The sequence below is a fragment of the Lepisma saccharinum genome, chromosome 1 (genome assembly GCF_977018435.1).
Source record: "Lepisma saccharinum chromosome 1, izLepSacc3.1, whole genome shotgun sequence".
NCBI lineage: Eukaryota > Metazoa > Arthropoda > Insecta > Zygentoma > Lepismatidae > Lepisma > Lepisma saccharinum.
Genome location: NC_139229.1, coordinates 58,820,273 through 58,841,629, shown reverse-complemented (window position 1 = coordinate 58,841,629; position 21,357 = coordinate 58,820,273). Strand labels below are relative to the sequence as shown.

The 21,357-nt window shown below is 39.7% G+C and overlaps 1 protein-coding gene across 2 annotated transcripts in view; it reads left to right on the top strand.

Moving 5' to 3' along the window:
* Window positions 1–21,357, top strand: part of LOC145996322 (lachesin-like) — a 414,321-nt gene that overhangs the window by 257,492 nt on the left and 135,472 nt on the right. For both annotated transcript variants that reach the window (XM_083132778.1, XM_083132827.1), the window contains exon 3: window positions 8,855–8,974. In XM_083132778.1, coding sequence (XP_082988904.1) covers window positions 8,855–8,974 — 120 coding nt within the window. The remainder of the gene's footprint in view (window positions 1–8,854; window positions 8,975–21,357) is intronic.

The following is a 21,357-nucleotide window of genomic DNA, read 5'->3' as shown; positions in this document are numbered from 1 at the left end:
GTGGACGTAAACACCAACTCAATCAATCACCAAATAAATGTAATAAAATAACAGGGTTCAGGTATAGAATTCTCTTCATGGCCGTCATTTTGATGACGTCATTACAGGCGGCTTAAAAACTTGGGAGTTTCCGGCGTTTCACATTCAGAAAACAATTTAGTTGTAGGATTTTATGAATTAAAACTTCGCATGCAGTATCTTTTTGCACACTGTATAATGCATACTGTTGCGACATTATAGCCTTGTCATTGGAACCATAGTAATGTGATAACTTTAAGTACCTAGGATTGATAATAAACAAAACAAACAATGTATCTGAGGAAATTAAGGCAAGAATAGTTGCAGGCAATAGATGTTCACTGGGACTCAAGAAAGTCTTCTCCTCCAAAGACATAAGCAGAAAAAACAAGATTAATATATACAAAACAATTGTACGCCCAGTAGTGACATATGGGTCAGAAACTTGGACGTTAGTGGAAAAGGACAAAGAGTTACTAAGAGGATGGGAGCGGAAGATTTTGAGAAGAATTTTTGGGCCGGTGAGAGAGGAGGAGTTTTGGAGGATGAGAACAAACGTGGAAATACAAGAACTATATAATAATTCAGATATTGTAACAGGGATTAAGTGTGGACGAATTAGATGGCTGGGACATGTATGGCGAATGGAAGATTGTAGAGTGCCAAAGAAGGTGTTAACAGGAGGACCAGGTGGAAGAAGAAGAAAAGGAAGACCTAGAAAAAGATGGCTCGATGATGTAGAGGGAGACCTGAGAAGACTGGGAGTCCGGAGATGGAGGAGGAAGGCGGTGGATCGAGACGACTGGAGGCTCGTCATGAAGGAGGCCAAGGCCCTACAAGGGCTGTAGCGCCAAGGAGTAAGTAAGTAAGTATTGGAACCGTAGTGGAACCGTAAAAAACGCAGCTGCAGGCGAGAGAGGGAGAGAGAGAGAGAGAGAGAGAGAAAATAGACGAATAGGTGTGGCAACATTACAAGCGCTGTTAGTCGCCTCATTTCCTGTTTCCAACAATAGGTGCTGTCGGTTTGCAATACAGCTACAGAGGGAAATGAGTTCGTAATGCTTTTACTAGATTGTAAACAGAGTACATTTGAAGGAAGTTCAACATCATGACCTCAATTGTCGAGCAAGAATAAAACAATTTTAACGTTAAATATACCAGTGAATTAATGTAATAAACTATTAATTGAAATCAGGGGTCATTACTGTCGAAACCAATTTGTAGACGAGGTGCAGAGACGGGGAGGGAGAAATGAAAAAAGTTCTTTATATACATATACCGTGGCACTGGGTGAATAATTCATTTTACTCCTGTCGAAATCCACACAACAAAACATTCCACTTCAAATGAGAAACGAATTACATTACTCAAATATACATTTACACAGCTTTCAAGAGCATGAAGTTCAATTAATTGATTGAATCAAAACCAGGTGAAAAAACATAGTTAATGCGCAGCGTTGTAAAAGAGTTGCTAATTTCCTGGAGAGCACAGATTTTACATTAACACTACCACTCCCTTCCCGCTCCTACCCTCAATTTTCATTAATATATTCTCTGAAGATTTCATCCATTAAAAACAATGGTTTTTATGGTAACTGTGTTTATATATCCAAACGTACAGTGATAATGGAGAAAATAGGGTTTTCAGTGCAGGTTTTTAAGCACAAAAGTTTTTTTCATCCCATTAACGAAATAATAAATCTCAATATGTACTATTCAACGTTGCTAACTCAGCGAAATGGCCGGAAATTGATTCTTTCAGTTTTTGTTACCGCGCGCTCCTCTAAGTTTTTCTCTTTTCTTCTTTCCAGTTTGCTTAAATCAGCAGAAATACAATCATTAATTATAAGATTCAAAAAGCATACTGAATGTTTTTCATGCGAAAATATGCTATTACGATGAAAAATGTCAACGAATTATGTCGTCGATCTGCAAGGATTATGGGAGAATAAAGCTTTGACGTATTTCGGAATTTTGAGCTGCTTTTGCGGATATGAGAGACAGGTGAACAAAAAGAAAGCAGATCGTTCGTTGCTTGCAAATGAGAGGGATTTTACATTGTTGCCAACTTTCAATGTTCTTTTTCATATCAATCGACCTGTATTCTCCGTCGGATTTACTCTCCTTCAAGCCGACCTTCCTGGCTGAGTGGTTAGCACAAGGCGCTATGATGCCAAAGGTCTCGGATTCGAATTCCGGCCTGGGCATGGGTGTTCTTTGTGACTGTCTTTTCATTAATCTAATCATATCATCAATCATCCTCATCGTCGCGAATAGCCAAAAGTGGCACAAAAGAGATACTAATTATCAAAAATCAAATAAGCTCCTTCAATTTTCGAGTAAGACAAAGCAACCAAGTTGTCCGTGGTTCGATCCCCAGTAGATGTACATAGTTCGGAGCACATCTTAAGACTGTAAGTCCTAGCATACTTCTATGGTTTGTAAGGGATAATAATATCGCCAGTATTTTGTGTAATTACCAATTTTAATAATGTATATTATCGTTTTTGCCAAGGCACCAAAGTGTGTAGCACCAATATAACCTGACACCAAAATTACCGAACACCAAAATGTCCTAGATCCAACTAGAACATCTAATCGTCCATCATGGTACAGTGGGATTCAAGATTTTCACCGTGCAAATTGTCCATGACTATTTTCAGTAATTCTTCTCTTACATCCTATGTGTTTTTAAGCTATGAATTTATATGTATATGCTGGTGCAGAAGTTGTCAACAGCTTGTTTTGAGTTTTATTTTAATTCTTGAAGCTCTTATTGAGTCAAATTAAGTGCACGAACATGATGATGGACATTTTACACGGTAATACTCATGGGTCCCACTGTACAGTAGTTTATTTATGCCAAGAAATGGCATAAATAATCCATTATTAGAAACATACTCTTAATGTATCGACTACATATCTTGACAGATTGAAAAGCGGAAATTAAGAAATTAAAATACAGACAAGAATAAGACGAAACCAGTAGTTCCATACTCTTTGCTTTCCACTCCACGAAGCCGAGCTTAACTTCATTCCATAACTTGGACATCTTGGTGACTTTGTTGTCCAATTTCGTCTCCTCCGTATTGTCCACCCTCTTTTTCGGCAGAAAGTTATTTCAACCTCGACGTGACGTCAGCCGAGAAGGTTATCTTTATTGAATTCTCTTCACGTGACGAAAGCTAAGATATTTCCTTTCATGGCAATTTTTTTCTTACTTTTGGCCATCGAAAAATGTGAAAATGGTAGCCCCGATTCTCTTTCTGTATTCTACTTTTTAAACCAACGTCACGGCATATTTCAGTACACAACGATAATTTCTTTCGTTTGTGATTTGATTTGATTTATTTTACTTCGCTTTTTGTGCCACTTTTGGCTAATTTGCGAAGATGGGGATGAGTGATGATATAATTAAATTGATGAATGGACACTCACAAATATCCATGCCCAGGCCAGGATTCGAACTCGAGATCCCTGGCATCGTAGCGCGATGTGCTAACCACTCTGCCAGAGGGGCCGGCTGCAACTACATACGCTTATGTATATCCAGTAAGTTTTTGTCAATATCTCCGCTGTCAGCCTTATAATCAAAAGGCCTGAGTTCGTTTCCCGGTGGAGAAACATTGCACAGTGGTTCAGATTTGATTTTGAACTGTAGGTCCAATCCAGGTTAGCCTAACTGATCATAGAGTGGACTTGTAACTTTAATGTACGTTTTGGAAGTACAAAAACTTTATTAGCTCATTTATTCAAAACTTGCGTTTACTTTACTGTTGTTACCTCATCCTACACGAAGAAAACTGCTTCCATTTTACCCTACACAAGTAACCGACACCAGCATTGAAGTGAATTTTGCAAAGACATGTTTCATTACAGCATTCCAGTAATTATTTTAAATAGAAATACTTGCCACCCCAGCTTGCTTCTTTTGAAAAGGTTTGTGAAGAAAATTCTGTCAGATTACCACATGAGATTCTGTTAGAGAATGCAGATATTTGATTTCTCAGGAAAAGAAGTACCTCAAAAATATTTTTCCTATTTACTTTTCTTCTGCTTGTATTTCATGAACCTTATGGATGAACGACTATACAACGGATGCATATTCATGCTTGCTTCTGACTATGCTGTTAAAAAGAAGAAAATACAATTTAAGTTATTTAGATGTGCTGTATCGTATTAGGAATCCCAGTGTTCTATACGTACTTACACTTGATATATGAAACGACAAATTACATTAATTCAATTTACTTGTTTGAATTTTCTGCCATTAACATGGTACATATATTCTTTAGAATATTTCTTGTTTTTAAACAAGAAACTAAGTTAATTTTATATGCTCCATCTGTACAAACTATTTAAGCCTGTTTGAGGATTTCAAGTTCTGTTCAACACAATTGATTTTCCTATATAGTTTGACATAGTCACCTTTCGTAAGACATTTTGAAAACGACATTTGAGTGGCCGCGGTGGCTCAGTCGGTAACGCGTCTGACTACCATGCTAAAGGTCCCGGGTTCGATCCCCGGACGGTTCAAATCGGGGAACTTTTCTAACGATGGAAGCGGCCCCGGCGTCGAATAACATGGGTACCTGGGGGAAACCCTGGGGATTAAAGGGGTCAGGGGCGTGATGCTGATCACATCACCCCCACTCACGACCGGATCAAGAAAGTATGGGGCGTTACCCCCACACCCCCTATACGCCTTTATGGCGTTGTGCTAAGCACAGGGGAGCACTTTACTTTACCTTAACATACGATGGAAAATGATTTATAAAAGTTTAAAGACAGGATTCCAAAATTGAAACCTTAAGATAGGCCTGACCTCACACTTTGTTCAATTAATATTTCATTTTCTAAATGTGGTATTTGGATTTCTATTATTCAAGTATCGTTCAATACGATTTACAAAATTGAGTGACAGTTGAAATGGTGAGAGTTTATTTGATAAATTGGTGTGCTTGATCTAATCAAATGCTTTAGCAAAGTCAATGTAAATTGTATGTAACGTCTTATGATTAGGTAAGGTTTTATGTGTATGTTGCACAAAGTTAATCAGAGTTCGATTTAAGTCCACTATATGCTCAAATAGACTGATCGGAACTGGACCTACAGTTAAAAGTGGGATCCGAAACTCTATGTGCCTGCGCACAAAATTAATTACATTAGTTATTGTTGATCTATGTTAATTGGCGCTATATTCACAAAAAATATTGTCAAACTGTAGCTGAAATATTGTGGTAACTCTTCTGCAAGTTTGTTCAAAATGATCTAAAAATTGTAATGTAATATTGAAGATATGCGAGAGCATTTTGAACGTTCTGTTCTAGAAATTGAAATCAATACGTAAAAGATGGTCCGAGGCTCACATATTCAAGCGGGTATTCGCAACTACGTGTAATAGTTGCATTACACTCCATCGTAAAGTTTATGCAAAAGGGTAACTTTCGTGACGTCAACTGCTGAAACTGCAGATGAGCCAACTCAACACTTCTCTCGAGATGCGCAATCATGTTAGAAGGGCCGGCATAGTTGGTATAATATTCCTTCTGACGACCTAACAGCGCTAATTGGGGGAACAGCAAACCGTCTCCTCCATCGTGTTTACCAAAGTGCATAGTACATAGCACAGAGGTCTAGCCCGATTGGAGGAATGGTGGCAGGTGTGTATACATTCCTCATTTTACTCTAGCCCGTCTACTACGAAGGTAGAATGTCTGCTAAATAGGCCTCATGGCCACTGGACTAGGTACCAAACTGGTACCTGACCGCTATACTCTATCCCGGGTAGGCCCTCCCCGATGGCATAGTGATTATGCGTCACCTAGTAATCAAGGGGTCCCGGGTTCGATACCCGAAGTGGAGGCAGATTGCAAAGTGGTTCGGATTCCACTTTAAACTGTAGGTACAGTCCCGATTAGTCTATCTGTGCATAAAGTGGACTTAAATCAACAATTGAGGCATTCCACCGAATAACGCTGTATGACACATTTCAGTGGATGCGAGAAAAACGGGAACAACCTGTAGTATGTTACTGGACTTCAAGGGAAAAAATAAAACATTATGCAAGCACAGTATCAATGTTTGAGCAATATTCGACCTTATGAGTGGCCAGTTTGTAGCCTGTAGCCGCATGATAGGCCACTAAAAATATCTCCAGTGGAATAACGCTGTATGTACATAAGTTCTATGGGGAAAATAAACACCAACAGTACCGAAATCTAATTGTATTAAAACAAAAACTGGATGTGTTACACGAAAGCATGCACTGAACTTATCGTAACATGGCAAGTTACTCTGATGTAAGTGCTTTAACTAAAATAAAAATAAAAAAATGGATCGGTTACACCAAAACACACACTGCACTCTGGCAAGTTACTCTGATGCCAGTGGTTCAAGCAAGAGAAAAGACAAATGTTTCGGTTACACCAAAACACACACTTCACTCATCTGCAGATGGCAGGTCGATGTAAAACTGTCTGTATTCCTCGTCCATGTACTGCAGCATATTATAACCATCAGGCCTTCTTCTTCTTCTTGAGTGTTAGTGGGCCACGGTGCAAGACAGGTAGGTTCTCTGGATCAGTGTGTACATCTTCATGTACAAGGTATAATCTAGGATGGTGTGCGACGCCAAGGGTCCCGGGTTCGAATCCCACTCGGGCTTGGTTGTTTGTGAATGTCCATTCAACAATTTAATCATTTCATCACTCATTCCCATCTTCGCAAATTAGCCGAGAGGCACAAAACGCGAAGTAAAATAAACTAAATCAATCAATTAATCAATCTAGTATGGTGTATTTTGTCTGTAAAGAATGGCTACATGATGACGTTAAATAACATTATTTTTGGCTTTGCATACTACAAACCGGTATCATACTACATAGGCTATAAGACATTCATATTACCCAGTATTGTATAATACATGACAACAATCCAAATACTGTACAGGCTGTGCTGCCAAAAGGCACAGGTTTCATGCACCTTACCGTTTACTGCAACCGTTTTATAGTTCCATTTGGACATACAGCGTTGTTCCATCTACCTTCGTTGGCTGCCTCTTTGCCATCACATCCTTGCCTTTCTACTTATGTATGCTTCCCCTGCATCCATTAACTTCTTCCTTTTAACGTCCTTCCATTCAGAAATGTTTATTTTGCATGTGTACCGTAAGTACCTATAGAAAGAAAATATCGTCTCCTACCCAGCACTCGCTTCTACACTAAGAACAAAGTACGGAAATTAATGAATGCGAGATCTGAATATTCCATAACCAAACACTTTTCAGAGGAGTCTGAGGTTACGATTTTCTAGAATGTTGAGTAACAAGGAAAGATGGAACTTTCCACCCGAGCATGAAAAATCTCGGGCGGAGACACACTTCTTTCTCCCCTGGGACACACGTGTCGCTTTCTATAATCTGACCCATTTCCGATTACTTCCTGCCTTTTCGTCCTCTCCCCATACTTTCAATATTCCAAGCAGGTTCACCCCAACAGTGACCGGACTTTTCCCTCAGGAATCTCCTTCCTATCACTTTCGTGCCGTGAGATTCGTATCTGCACAGAAAGATATTCCACGATATCACCGTTAGGGCTTTACAAAAACAAGTCTTCTATCGTGGTAACACTTCTCTGATATTTCAAATGCAACAGCCGACCTCTGTGGCTGAGTGTTTAGCACAGAGCACTATGGTTCGAATCCCGGCCTAGATATTGATGTTCTTTGCGAGTGCCCCTTCATCAATGTCATCATCCCCATCGTCGCTATAAATAAAGTGTACGTATAGAGACGCTAAATAACAAAAATTGAATCAAATTCAAATGCAACATGCCAATTCATCCACTTGAGATAAAATGAGTTCTGTATATGCATACACTGATACTATTTCTCAATTGCCCCAATCCATAAATACAACGGAAAAATAATGATAGAAATTGATGGAAAAAATAATCATGCTAAAATAGATCCACCTATAACAGATAAAATTAATAAACCTAATATACCATTAAATATATCCCAACCTCCTATACCTGAAAAAGATTGAAACGTCAGACCACTATAAAATTTAACCAGCCAAATAATAATTTAACCGAAAACTATATGATATTGTTCAGTACGAACACACAATAAAAAAAATACTACTAAATATTAAAAATATATATTTAATGCTTCTAAAATTAAAACCTTAGAATCAAAATCCAGCTAAAAAAAAATTGTAAAAATTTTCCTATTCGTTGCAGTCTTATTTTCCACTTAAGTTACTATCAGATAAATTTGTCAAGTGATATATGCTGTTTATGCAGTGACCAATTACATTGTGTGTACGCTACATCTTGACTGAAGTAGGTTTTGACTGAATATTCCCAGCGTCGAAAGTTTTAGTTGCCAAACCAAGGTTCCCAGCGAGACAAGAATTTATAGACCAGTGGTCAGAAAGATCTTGCTCGGTGGGATACCAAGAATTTATCTTCAAAATCTGGTTCTTAGTATTTGATACAAAAACGAAGGTTCGTATGTCTATTATGTCAGAGGTTACATAAAGGTTGCATTGTACATTTTGAAGGTAGCCATATTGATGACGTCATTTAATCAGAGAACCGCAACGAGGCTCTTTGGGATTTTTTGTGACAATTCCAACACAAGTAGTTATTCGAGCAAGTTCCGTTTCAATTATGCATGTCTAGGTTGATCCCCAAATATGTCTAATTTGACTGCACTACTGGTGATTTCGTAGTTGTTAGCTTTTCTGTTACTCAATGACATATAGAAGTTTTTATAAGTTAACTTGAGTTTAGCATCTCGCTATTTTATTGGTTTCTTCTTTTTTACAGATGATCTTTTGAGCAAGCACGTGCCTAAGGACATCGTAACCAATCAAAAGAACTCCTTGTTTCGCTCGAAAAACAGTTCTTCCCGAAATTCACTGCGTGTCAGCCATTCGTTCTACAGAGGTAAGTAGAACTATGATACTGTTACTTTTCAAGACTGTAAAGAGTAACAGCAAAGTAACACCATTTAATTCATTCATTGATGTTTCCTCGACCCTTCCTTAAAGAAGGAAGCATCTTTTGCGATGCATTTGAAAATATTTCTTCATTCTGTTTTCATCGTCTATATTTTACTTTCTCCGTGTACTATTTCCTTCTGTTATACACTTTCCTTCATTTCTTAAAAACGTTTAATTTTTAATCTCCTTCTTTCTCTTTCTCAGTTTTTTTATAAAGTCTAGCCATTCTTTAAGTATTACTTCTTTCTTACTTTCCTCTTCATATTCCCTTTTCAGGGTTACCACTCTAGGACCATGATAAAATTCAAGTATAATTCCCACCTTTAAAAAAATGCAAGGGTACAAGCACATGTTTCCTCTATTTCAACCTTACAGACCCACAAACATACACACAAATATATTAACAATATAAAGGGTCTGTACGTTTCCAATGTATCCAAAAATTATAATTCAATAAAATTGAACTCTATATATATATATATATATATATATATATATATATATATATATATATATATATATATATATATATATACAGGGTGTCATTTTAATGGCGCCCACGGACCACGGAAACGTATAGAGGAGATCAAAACAAACAACTTTTCTCAGTAACATTTTTCTGGTTGGTGCATCATTTCGGCGCTACAGTCGTTCAAAAAAGCCCGTTTTGCCGCCTGAATGCTGGCAACCACACACAACATTTGATTGCATTTGTGACGTCATATCCCGTCGTGAAGCGATGCGTTCCAGGGTTGCCAGGAACACACATATTCTGTGAAAAATGACATAGCTACAATCAGCCACATTATGTACCGTAAAACAAAAGGAAACGAAAAATGGTACAAAGAAAATATAATTCAAGTGGAAGTGGTCATATCGAATTTTGTCTCAGCTTACATTTCAAATATTCGGAAATCTAGTTGCCAAGTTGGCATCTACAATTTAGTCTATTCAATTCGTCCTTCTGATACTAGTTGTCTGTGACCACTGAACGGATGACAAAATAGAAATGAAAGAACTCAAAATTCCAAAGGTAAGCAACACATAATATAATGTATATTCAGGGCATTATGAGGCATGTGACAAAAATGGTTGAAAATACAGGGATATAAATAGTAGTAAAACAAACTCTCCGACGACTGTGTTTATCTACGCACCGGATACACATGTAATAGTTTGCAACTGTGAACAGGGCAGTATATTCGCTACTGATTCATCATTAGATTGTTACTGTGGATGTACGTGTTTTAGCCGTAATGTAACAACGCGAACCTCGGATACTTCCGTACCCAGCACAAAAGTACCACAAGGCATCTGGACACAAACCTGTAGATATCAACCTTGCAACGAGATTTGCAAATATTTGACATGTAGCTGGGCGTAAACAGCCACATGTAAGCTGTAAGTCCAATAAAATTTATTGTTGTTGATAGGGTCGTTCAATATACAGGGTGTCATTTTAATGGCGCCCACGGACCACAGATTCGTGTAGAGGACATCAAAACAAACAACTTTACTCCGTAACATTTTTCACGTTGGTGCGTCAATTCGACGCTACAGCCGTTCAAAAAAGACCGTTTTGCCGCCTGGATGCTGGCAACCCAACACAACATTTGATCGTATCTGTGACGTCATTTCCTGCGGCGAAACAGCGCACGGTAGGGTTGCAAGGACCACACAAATTTTGTGAAAAATGACAAACTACCAACCACATTATTAGCTGTAAAACGAAGCGAGAAACGCGTCAGTAAACCGAACATCATAGCCTACCAGCCAGAAGATCAGCAGTCATCTCAGGGGAAGGGGGAAGTGAACCAACGATATGAGAAATGGTAAAAACGATTTCAAAATGAAGAGTCAATATCGGATTTTGTCTCAGCTTACATGTCAAATATCAACAACAATAACTTTTATTGTACTTACAACTTACATGTGGCTGTTTACGCCCAGCTACATGTGAATTATATTTGCCTCTCGTCGAAAGGTTGATATCTACAGGTTTGTGTCCAGATGCCTTGTGGTACTTTGCGCTGATAACGGGAGTATCTAAGGTTCACGTTGTTAAATTACGGCTAAAACACGTACATCCACAGTAACAATCTAATGATGAATCAGTAGCGAATATACTGCCCTGTTCACAGTTGCAAACTATTACATGTGTATCCGGTGCGTAGATAAACACAGTCGTCGGAGAGTTTGTTTTACTACTATTTATATCCCTGTATTTTCAACCATTTTTGTCACATGCCTCATAATGCCCTAAATATACATTATATTATGTGTTGCTTACCTTTGGAATTTTGAGTTCTTTCATTTCTATTTTGTCATCTGTTCAGTGTGTCACAGACAACTAGTATCAGAACGACGAATTGAATAGACTAAATTGTAGATGCCAACTTGGTAACTAGATTTGCAAATATTTGGCATGAAAGCTGATAAAAAATTAGATATCACCACTTCCACTTGAATTCTATTTTCTTTCTACCATCTTTCGTATCGTTTGTTTACTTCCTGTTAGGTTACAGAACGTGTTTTCTCGTTTTGTTTTTGTTTTGTTTGTTATGTGTCTGGTACATAATGTGGCTGATTGTAGCTATGTCATTTTTCACAGAATATGTGTGTTCCTGGCAACCTGTAACGTATCGCTTCACGACGAAATATGACGTCACAAATGCAATCAAATGTTGTGTGTGGTTGCCAGCATTCAGGCGGCAAACCTGGCTTTTTTGAACGACTGTAGCGCCGAAACGACGCTCCAACGAGCAAAATGTTACTGAAAAAAGTTGTTTGTTTTGATATCCTCTATACGTTTCCGTGGTCCGTGGGCGCCATTAATTTGACACCCTGTATAAGTTTCCGTATGCTGTAAAAAAATTTTATTTTTAAGATACATTAGAAAACTATACATACATGTGTAGGAGGATCCTTCCTCACTTCTCCACATATTCCCCATAGAGATTCAGGCATTTGTCCCACCGTTGCACCAATTTGTCCATACCCTTTGCAAGAAAATCAGGGCTCTGGATATTGAGCACTATTCTCACATTACGCTTCACTTCTTCATCTGTTTCGAAACGGTAACCTTGCAATTCAGACTTTAACACCGGAAAAAGATGGAAATCACTCGGCGCTAAATCGGGGCTGTATGGAAGGTGGGGCAGCCGTTCCCACCCCAATTCTTCAATTTTGTGTTGTGCTTGCACTGCTGAGTGGGGTCGAGCGTTATCGTCAAGAAGAATGACACCAGCTGACAGGAGACCTGGTCGCTTATGTCGAATTGCGTTTTTCAGTTTTATCCAATGTTTGACAATAACGGTCAGCATTAATTGTTCTTCCTCGTTCCAAAAGGTCCATAAGCAGAACGCCCTTAGCATCCATGCTTCTGAACTCCTTATGGCGCGAGCCCGCGTTTTCCGAACAAGCATTTACTTTTCGCCCTTGAGCGCATGCGCCTTCACGTCTGGTAACGAATCGATTATTGTTCCTTGTAGACGAAGGATGGCACTTGTCAACCATGTGCTTCTTTTAAATGGCATTGCTTTATACAATATTTTATAGCACAGGGAAACTTATATATTGAACGTCCCTAGTATTTGACATGTAAGCTGCAACAAAATCCGATATTGACACTTCATTTTAAATACTTTTTTACAATTTCTCATATCGTTGGTTCACTTCCTCCTTCCACTGAGATGACTGCTGATCTTCTTGCTGGTAGGCTATGGTGTTCGGTCTACTGGAGGCGTTACTCGATTCGTTTCACAGCTAATAACGTGGTTGGTAGTTTGTCATTTTTCAGAAAATTTGTGTGTTCCTTGCAACCCTGCCGTGCGCTGTTTCGCCGCAGGAAATGACGTCACAGATACGATCAAATGTTGTGTTGGATTGCCAGCATCCAGGCGGAAAAATGGTCTTTTTTGAACGGCTATAGCGTCGAATCGACGCACCAACGAGAAAAATGTTACTGAAAAAGGTTGTTTGTTTTTGTTTTGATGTTCTCCATACGAATCTGTGGTCCGTGGGCGCCATTAAAATGACACCCTGTATATATATAATTTAAGGTGCAGAGTTTACATGTCCCATTTCGCATACTCAGACTAGAAATGCATCTACAAACACAATACACAAATGTTACGGTATATAGTAATCTACGAAAAATTCTTAATTACCTAATCAACTTCAAGATATCTTGGAATAATCTTCCGTCTGTCTCATATATTGTTCTGCAAAGGACACTAACAAAGGAAACGTATTGAGAGAATTTTTCTTTTCCTTCCTCGATACAAATAAAAGCTAAAATGTAAACAACTTGCCTCAGTGCATTTAAAAATCATATAAATTGAATGTGATTTGGATTAATAAAAGTTACAATTTTTCACGTCTATGGAGACAAATTCTAGCATAATTCCCGGAATTATAGGAATTCTCGGTCAGTAGCCACCCTGTTTTTCTACCCAATTATCTTTTTTTTTTCGGTGTACCTCTAGATCCTTCATTTTCCAGCCGGCCTCGAAGGCGGAGTGGTTAGCACATCGCGCTACGACACCAGGGGTCCAGGGTTCGAATTCCGGCCTGGGCATTTATGTATGTGAGTGTCCTTTCTTCAATTTCTTCATATTATGACTCATGACTCTTCGAAAATTTAGCCAAAAGTGGCACAAAAAACGAATTCAAATAAAGCAAATCAATGAATCCTTCAATTTCTCTCTCCTACGAGGTACTCTTAACTGATCTTCCCGCAAACAACCAAATGTCAACCTCACTTTAACATAGTACACCCTGGAATGCTTTCTTACAGACTAACGAGCCTTGGGTGTTTGGATTGAGTCAGTTAAATACTCTGAGAGATTTGTGTTGTGCGCTGCACATACAGTATGTACGATACGTGTTCGTACAGGCTGTATACATTGTATGAAACCCCTTTGTACGTGGTCAGTTTGCGAGATATCATAACGAAACGTGTCCAGTATTCAGGGAGGACCTTCGAAAAGGTAATTTGTACAAAAAAAATGTGAGATACAGTAATTGTACTGGATGGAGACTATTGTAAATCGTTTGAGGTTGTTTCATGTTGTACCTTCCTTATTCGTACACATGAGTTATGTAGTGACCATGCCACACCATCGTGTACAGCACACTGCGTTTTTGTACGTACAGCTTCAGGTGCAGGTCTGTGTAGCACTCTGTCATTGCTAGCAGTGCACGTTCAACCACCCGGTCAGTGCGGGAAGCGAAAGGAGCCCGGGTCTGAACTTAAAGGTGTGATAGTGATTCTTGCTCTTCAAGTACGTACATTTTGTGAGGGACATAAGGCCATTAGTGAACAAATCTCATTCTACTGTTCAGTATATAGTAAATAAATTCAAATATGAGGGTCTAACATAGAATCAGGCAAGAAGAAGTAAGAAGAAGAGGGTAACCGGATGAAGGGAGCGTTACGTGGTGAGAAAAGTTACGGCTAATCTAAAAGTTAAATGTTCCGAAATTGAAGTCGCGGTGGAAAATGCAACAGGGAAGACAGTGAGCAATTTAACCGTTCATCGTACATTGTACAGAGAAGGATATCATGGGAGAATGGGATAAAACCTATGCATAAAGACGAGGAGTTCTGGGACAATTTCGTCTGTTCCGATAAGGAAGACCAAAATATACCTTTTCGGATCAGAAATTGACCACAGGATGTGGAGGAAGGAAAGTGAAGATAACAATGTACCATCACTCAAATCACCCACATAGCTCACTCACAGTGTTTTGTGCAATGTTTTGGTCCTCAAGATCACGGGACATTACTCCGTGTGACTTCTTTTTATGGGGTTTCATCAAAGACCGTACGTTCGAGCGAAGACTCGAACGAGTACTAGCAAGCGAAAGTAGTCCCATGCAGTAATCTACTCTGAGCCAGATCGTGGTTACAAATAATTAAAATGATGCATCCCTAATTTAAACCCATAAATAGTGATGGTTCGTAAACATGACGTATCATAGACTTCATTACCAGTAGCGTACGCAGGATTTCATCAACGGGGTGTTATTTCGGAAACTTTCTACAAATTCACATTACCATTGTTTTATTATACTTTAATTAATAATAATAATAAATTAATTAATAATTATTATAATTAATTAATTAATTAATTAGTTTAATTACTACTAATAATTACTACTAATACAGCTGCTGTTTATGAAAGAAATAGAACAAATTTACATTTCTTTTGTTTCTTTGTTACAAAATAATTGTCTAGTCGACGGTTGTATATGATAAGTGAGACATTTTAAGTGTGAAGAAATCCATAAAAATCCGGGTTCGATTCCCGGAATTGGTTGGAATTTATCCAGCCTTGTCTCCGCACCCAGCCTCATAGCAATGGGTACCTGAGAGCAACCCTGGGGGATGAAGGCTGCCGGAGCATGGTGCTGATCACATCACCTGCACAATAGTTCGAGATCGAGAATCTTTGGGGCCCTCCACACCACTGCATGTGCCTTCATGGCACGGTGCTATATCCACGGGGGAATTTACATTACCTTTACCTATGGAACTCGCCCAGGATGATGATGAAGCGCGAGAACACATGTTGCTAAATTCCACTGAGTCTATGTTTTCGTTGAAAAGTAAGTTTATAGACATTCCAACACATTTATCACTTCTAGGTGATTCACAAAGCACTTCTTCAACATTATTTAATGATGTGGATGTAGACTCAGCATCACTTGGGAGTTCACAAGGGGATGTGAAATCAGTACCGGGAAGAACGTTTGCAATAAGGTCGGCACACTGCAACGAAGCAAGGAATTTTCACAATTCTCGCGAGATTCACTGCGCGACTTTATGCAAAAAAAATTGCAAAATTGAACTTTGCGGCCGCTTAGATTGTGTTTGGGATGTTGTGCTTTTCTTCATGCTGCATGGGAATAATAATTCAAATTATTATTATTATTATTATTATTATTATTATTGTTGTTGTTATTGTTATTGTTATTATTATTACTGTCGCAGATCTTTGACTGTGATAAATTAGCCATTTTTATTTTTTCCTACAGCATTTTGCATAATATTTCAAAAGCTCAAAGGAAGGGGGTTTAAACCCGGTAACTCCCCCTTGCGTACGCCACTGTTCATTACATATCATTTCAACAGGCAATCTCCTCTTTCGGCACCTTCTGCTGGGTTCACTCACAATCCCCTTTGATTATAGCTATACAGTTTCTTTCAAGTCTTTCTAGAGATGTTCCATCTTCAATTCATCTCTCATACTCCAATTGACATCTCACTGTATTGTTTCGCCTCTTCCCTTCCCATCTCTAATTTCTCTCTCTTGATTTCCTATCATGCGCTGGATTCTACATAGACCTTCAGGATAATGTACAGTTCCCTGCCAGTATCAGAGTCGTAAAAAACAGCAAGAAAGTGTAGTGGCGTATTCGAGGTCAGTTGCAGAGGTATTGTTGTGATGGATTATCCTCTTGTGTGGTCGATTTAATGGGCTTTTCTGTTTCGGATCCCAGACCAGAGAGAGATTTTCTCATGCGTAATTTTTCACCTCACTTGCATCACCTGAGTGATAATTCACCACGGCTTTAGCACAGGCTGGTGTTTAGGGGGAGATTTTAAACACATTAAAGCCTACAATAAGGGAGGAAAACACAGAGGGGATAAACATACACAAAGATAAAGAGAAACTGATAGAGGATGAGAGGGAAATAATGAAGGGTAAGGAGGGAGAGAGGGAAAGAGAGATATGCTCAAAGCAAATAAAGATAATAGAGCAGCTGAAGAACACACACAGAGACAGAGAGAGAGAGAGAGAGAGAGAGAGAGAGAGAGAGAGAGAGAGGGAGAAAAAGAGTGAGAGAGGGGAGGAAGAGAGGATAATAGAAAAACAGGGAGAGAGATCCTGCTATGTGTATAAATATCTTTCTGGCTCTGCATTACTTCATTTTAGTTTAATTCTCTATCTGAGGAAAACCCTGATGCAGGGTAGGTAGGGTAGAAACTGCCTTGGTCAGCAACTGCAGTGCTTTTTAACATGGAAAACTTAATAGTGTTGCCAAAGAAAGGGGATGTGAAAAACAGAGAAGGAGGATAGAGCGATAGACACACACAGCGAGGAAGAGAGTATAGAGAGAAGGAGGGATGCAGAAAGAGAGAGAGAGAGATATGTGAGAAACAGAGAAAGATGCTAGAGCGATAGACACACACAGCGAGGAAGAGAGTATAGAAAGAGGAAGGAAGGGAGAGAGAGAGAGAGAGAGAGAGAGAGAGAGAGAGAGAGAGAGGGAGAGATGTGAAAAACAGAGAAAGAGGATAGAGCGATAGACACACACAGCGAGGAAGAGAGTATAGAAAGAGAGTGGGAGGGAGAGAGAGAGAGAGAGAGAGAGGGGGGGAGAGGGAGATATGTGAAAAACAGAGAAAGAGGATAGAGCGATAGACACACACAGCGAGGAAGAGAGTATAGAGAGAAGGAGGGATGGAGAAAAAGAGAGAGAGAGAGAGAGAGAGATGTGAGAAACAGAGAAAGATGCTAGAGCGATAGACACACACAGCGAGGAAGAGAGTATAGAAAGAGGAAGGAAGGGAGAGAGAGAGAGAGAGAGAGAGATGTGAGAAACAGAGAAAGATGCTAGAGCGATAGACACACACAGCGAGGAAGAGAGTATAGAAAGAGGAAGGAAGGGAGAGAGAGAGAGGGAGAGATGTGAAAAACAGAGATAGAGGATAGAGCGATAGACACACACAGCGAGGAAGAGAGTATAGAAAGAGAGTGGGAGGGAGAGAGAGAGAGAGAGAGAGAGGGGGGAGAGGGAGATATGTGAAAAACAGAGAAAGAGGATAGAGCGATAGACACACACAGCGAGGAAGAGAGTATAGAGAGAAGGAGGGATGGAGAAAAAGAGAGAGAGAGAGAGAGAGAGAGATGTGAGAAACAGAGAAAGATGCTAGAGCGATAGACACACACAGCGAGGAAGAGAGTATAGAAAGAGGAAGGAAGGGAGAGAGAGAGAGGGAGAGATGTGAAAAACAGAGAAAGAGGATAGAGCGATAGACACACACAGCGAGGAAGAGAGTATAGAAAGAGAGTGGGAGGGAGAAAGAGAGAGAGAGAGAGAGGGGGGGGAGAGGGAGATATGTGAAAAACAGAGAAAGAGGATAGAGCGATAGACACACACAGCGAGGAAGAGAGTATAGAGAGAAGGAGGGATGGAGAAAAAGAGAGAGAGAGAGAGAGAGAGATGTGAGAAACAGAGAAAGATGCTAGAGCGATAGACACACACAGCGAGGAAGAGAGTATAGAAAGAGGAAGGAAGGGAGAGAGAGAGAGAGAGAGAGAGAGAGATGTGAGAAACAGAGAAAGATGCTAGAGCGATAGACACACACAGCGAGGAAGAGAGTATAGAAAGAGGAAGGAAGGGAGAGAGAGAGAGAGGGAGAGATGTGAAAAACAGAGAAAGAGGATAGAGCGATAGACACACACAGCGAGGAAGAGAGTATAGAAAGAGGAAGGAAGGGAGAGAGAGAGAGAGAGAGAGAGCGAGAGAGAGATAGAGGATGAGAGTGACACAGAGAGAGGGAGAGAATGCAAGATCACGTACAAAGAAATGTGGGTATAGAGACAGGTAGAGAGGGATATAATGAAAGAGAAAACGAGTATAAAGAAACAGAGAGGAACCCGTATAGAGTCAGACACGTATAAGCGCGCAAGCACACACAGAGAAAGAGAGAGAGAGAGAGAGAGAGATGTGAAAGCAGAGGAGGAGAGAGGTGGATATACGAACAAACACACTCGACACAGACAGGCAAACAGAGAGAATAATTATGTTTAAAGGCATGGAGTTGAATGTGAACATACGTATACTAATACATTAATGTCATCAAATGCAGGAACACGATTTTCTTCTATTTTCTCTTTAAGGCCACGACAAAAGAATATTCGCATTACTATTTACTCATGCATTTTGAGTATATAATTTAAGGGCTCGGGTGTAAAACATGGTAAGTGACATTTTGGTGATCACTGAGATCATTAAGAAAAAAGGTTATTAGAAGCTATACTGCAGATAAATTGTTTTCGTGTAGTGTTTACCAATTTCAGAAGCTTCACTGAATCCAATGCAAATTGTATGACATGGCAATTTCACTCGAAAATTGAACTGCGACGTGGGGTTGAATGTAAGTTTAACCTCTGTGGACTCGAGGAACTGAATGGTGATGTTGGGTGTGTGGGGGGACGTATTGTCATGGTGTAATGGTCCAAGAGAATCCCTTGCATGCCTGTCGTTGGTCTTGAAGCTTCTCGAAAACGTTTGATACGCAAACTGTTGCGTACCACTGAGCAGTAACAGTCCTTTGATCCTCCAAGGGAATAGATGTGACATTTTGGAGAAAAAAGTTGCCACCATTTTCTTTCTGACACTTCGGGACAACTTCACTTTTGTTGGTGGAATGTCGTCGGGAACAATCCACACTGTCAACTGACGCTTATTCTCTGGATTAAACTGGTAAATCCAGGATTCATCACCATTAACGATGACAGAGTTGCCTCCGTCGAATCTGGCCAGCATTTCCTCTCTATTCCAGAAGTACACGCTTTGTTCATCCGACACCAATCGGGATGCAACTTTCCTGACTCGTAAGTAATCGTGCGTGATCTTGGACACTGCTGGCGATCCAATCTGTAGTGCCACTTCAATGTCCTTAAATGTTACTCGATTGTTTTCACGAACCATTTTCCCCACAGAGGCAATTGTTTCCATAGTCACTGCGATCGCCGGACGCCCACTTCTCTCCAAGTCTTCCAACGAATTTCGAGGTCTTTTAAATTCTCCAAACCATCGAAAAATTGTTACACGGGAAGGAGCAATGACCCCGAAAGCCTGTTTGCAATATCTCAAAGCTCTGGGACTCATTTAACTCAATTTTAAAATCATAGAAAATGATAGAACGAAAGTGCTCTCTTACCAGCAGACGACTGACGAAGTGCGGACGGAAACAAACGAAACCCTCCGAGCAACACTGATAAGCCGAGCAGGTTGAAACTTGCACAGGTGAATCAGCAAAGATGTTGATCCTGACCGTATTTCTTAGGAGCGAAAAACAATTAACCTTAACACAGCCTCTCGCAAAACTTTCGTGGTGTCCCTCATACACCCAACGCCGAAAGAAACAGTACGCGAATTGTCCACTACCATTTTCATTCGGTCTGTATTATACAATGAGATGACAATGAATTGAAATAAGACGTCAATAAGCAGACAACAATGCCTGCTTCGAATCAACATAGTTTCAATCCTTAATACAACACAGGATGTAGAACAAAAAAGTAATGAAAATACCGGTGGACAATTTGCCTACCATTATCTTTGCCGTTGACTGTACAAACTGGGATTCGAAGGCTTTTATCTTGCTGGACAAGAGGCTTCAAAACTTAAAATGCAAGAGTTATTGAACGTGATGTGCTTTGCACGATGCCAAGATTCTACGCCTTGTACAGTTGTTACTAGGTCCTTTGCTTTTAAAAATCTGGAACCCATTGGGAGAAGGTCTGACTTCCCATAATCCCCTTCGGAGCACGCTACTCTTCACAGCAACCCCGACAGACAGCTTGCCACTACGCCGTGTGGAAGACGCGATTATGAACACATTTGCTGGAATGACTGGCGTAATTAACAGATGCAGAAATTATTATTTGCATAATCATATTAAATATTCTTGCAGCGTGATGACGTAATACAAAGCTATTGTGGAAGCAAATGTAGACCAATGAAATTTCAAGGCAGATATTAAATTGAAAAATAAACTTAAAACCACCTCTGATACACAGGAACAGAACATTTGATGAAACATTCCGTTCCATTAAGTACATGATTACATTTTAAACTTGACGATTACTTGGTACGAATTCCCACCCTACCCTAAAGGCATATCGAAAAGAATTCAAGATCGCCTGCGCCCTCAATTACGTCACTTTATCGCCCCATTCGAAAGCAGTATCTGCTGAAAGTGACACTTTCATTGATTTGTTTTCGGGGCTTGCACGGCCAGTAAACGGTTTGAATGAGGTAATGTGAAAAAAAACGTGGCCATTGGATGGGTCCAACACACTCTAACTTACTTTGTTATAAAGTAAATGAAACAAGCGCCCTGACATTTACGCACCAATTTTCCACCATGTCCACCGCACAAAATGGCGCTTCAGAACGAGTGTATATGATGCGTTTTTCCGTTTCTTCTTCGCAGAACGCACCGTAATTTACGCACTGCGTGGAGCTTACTGATGGAATTAAACGTAGCTGGAGGTGAAGGTGCTTTTAGCATATATATATATT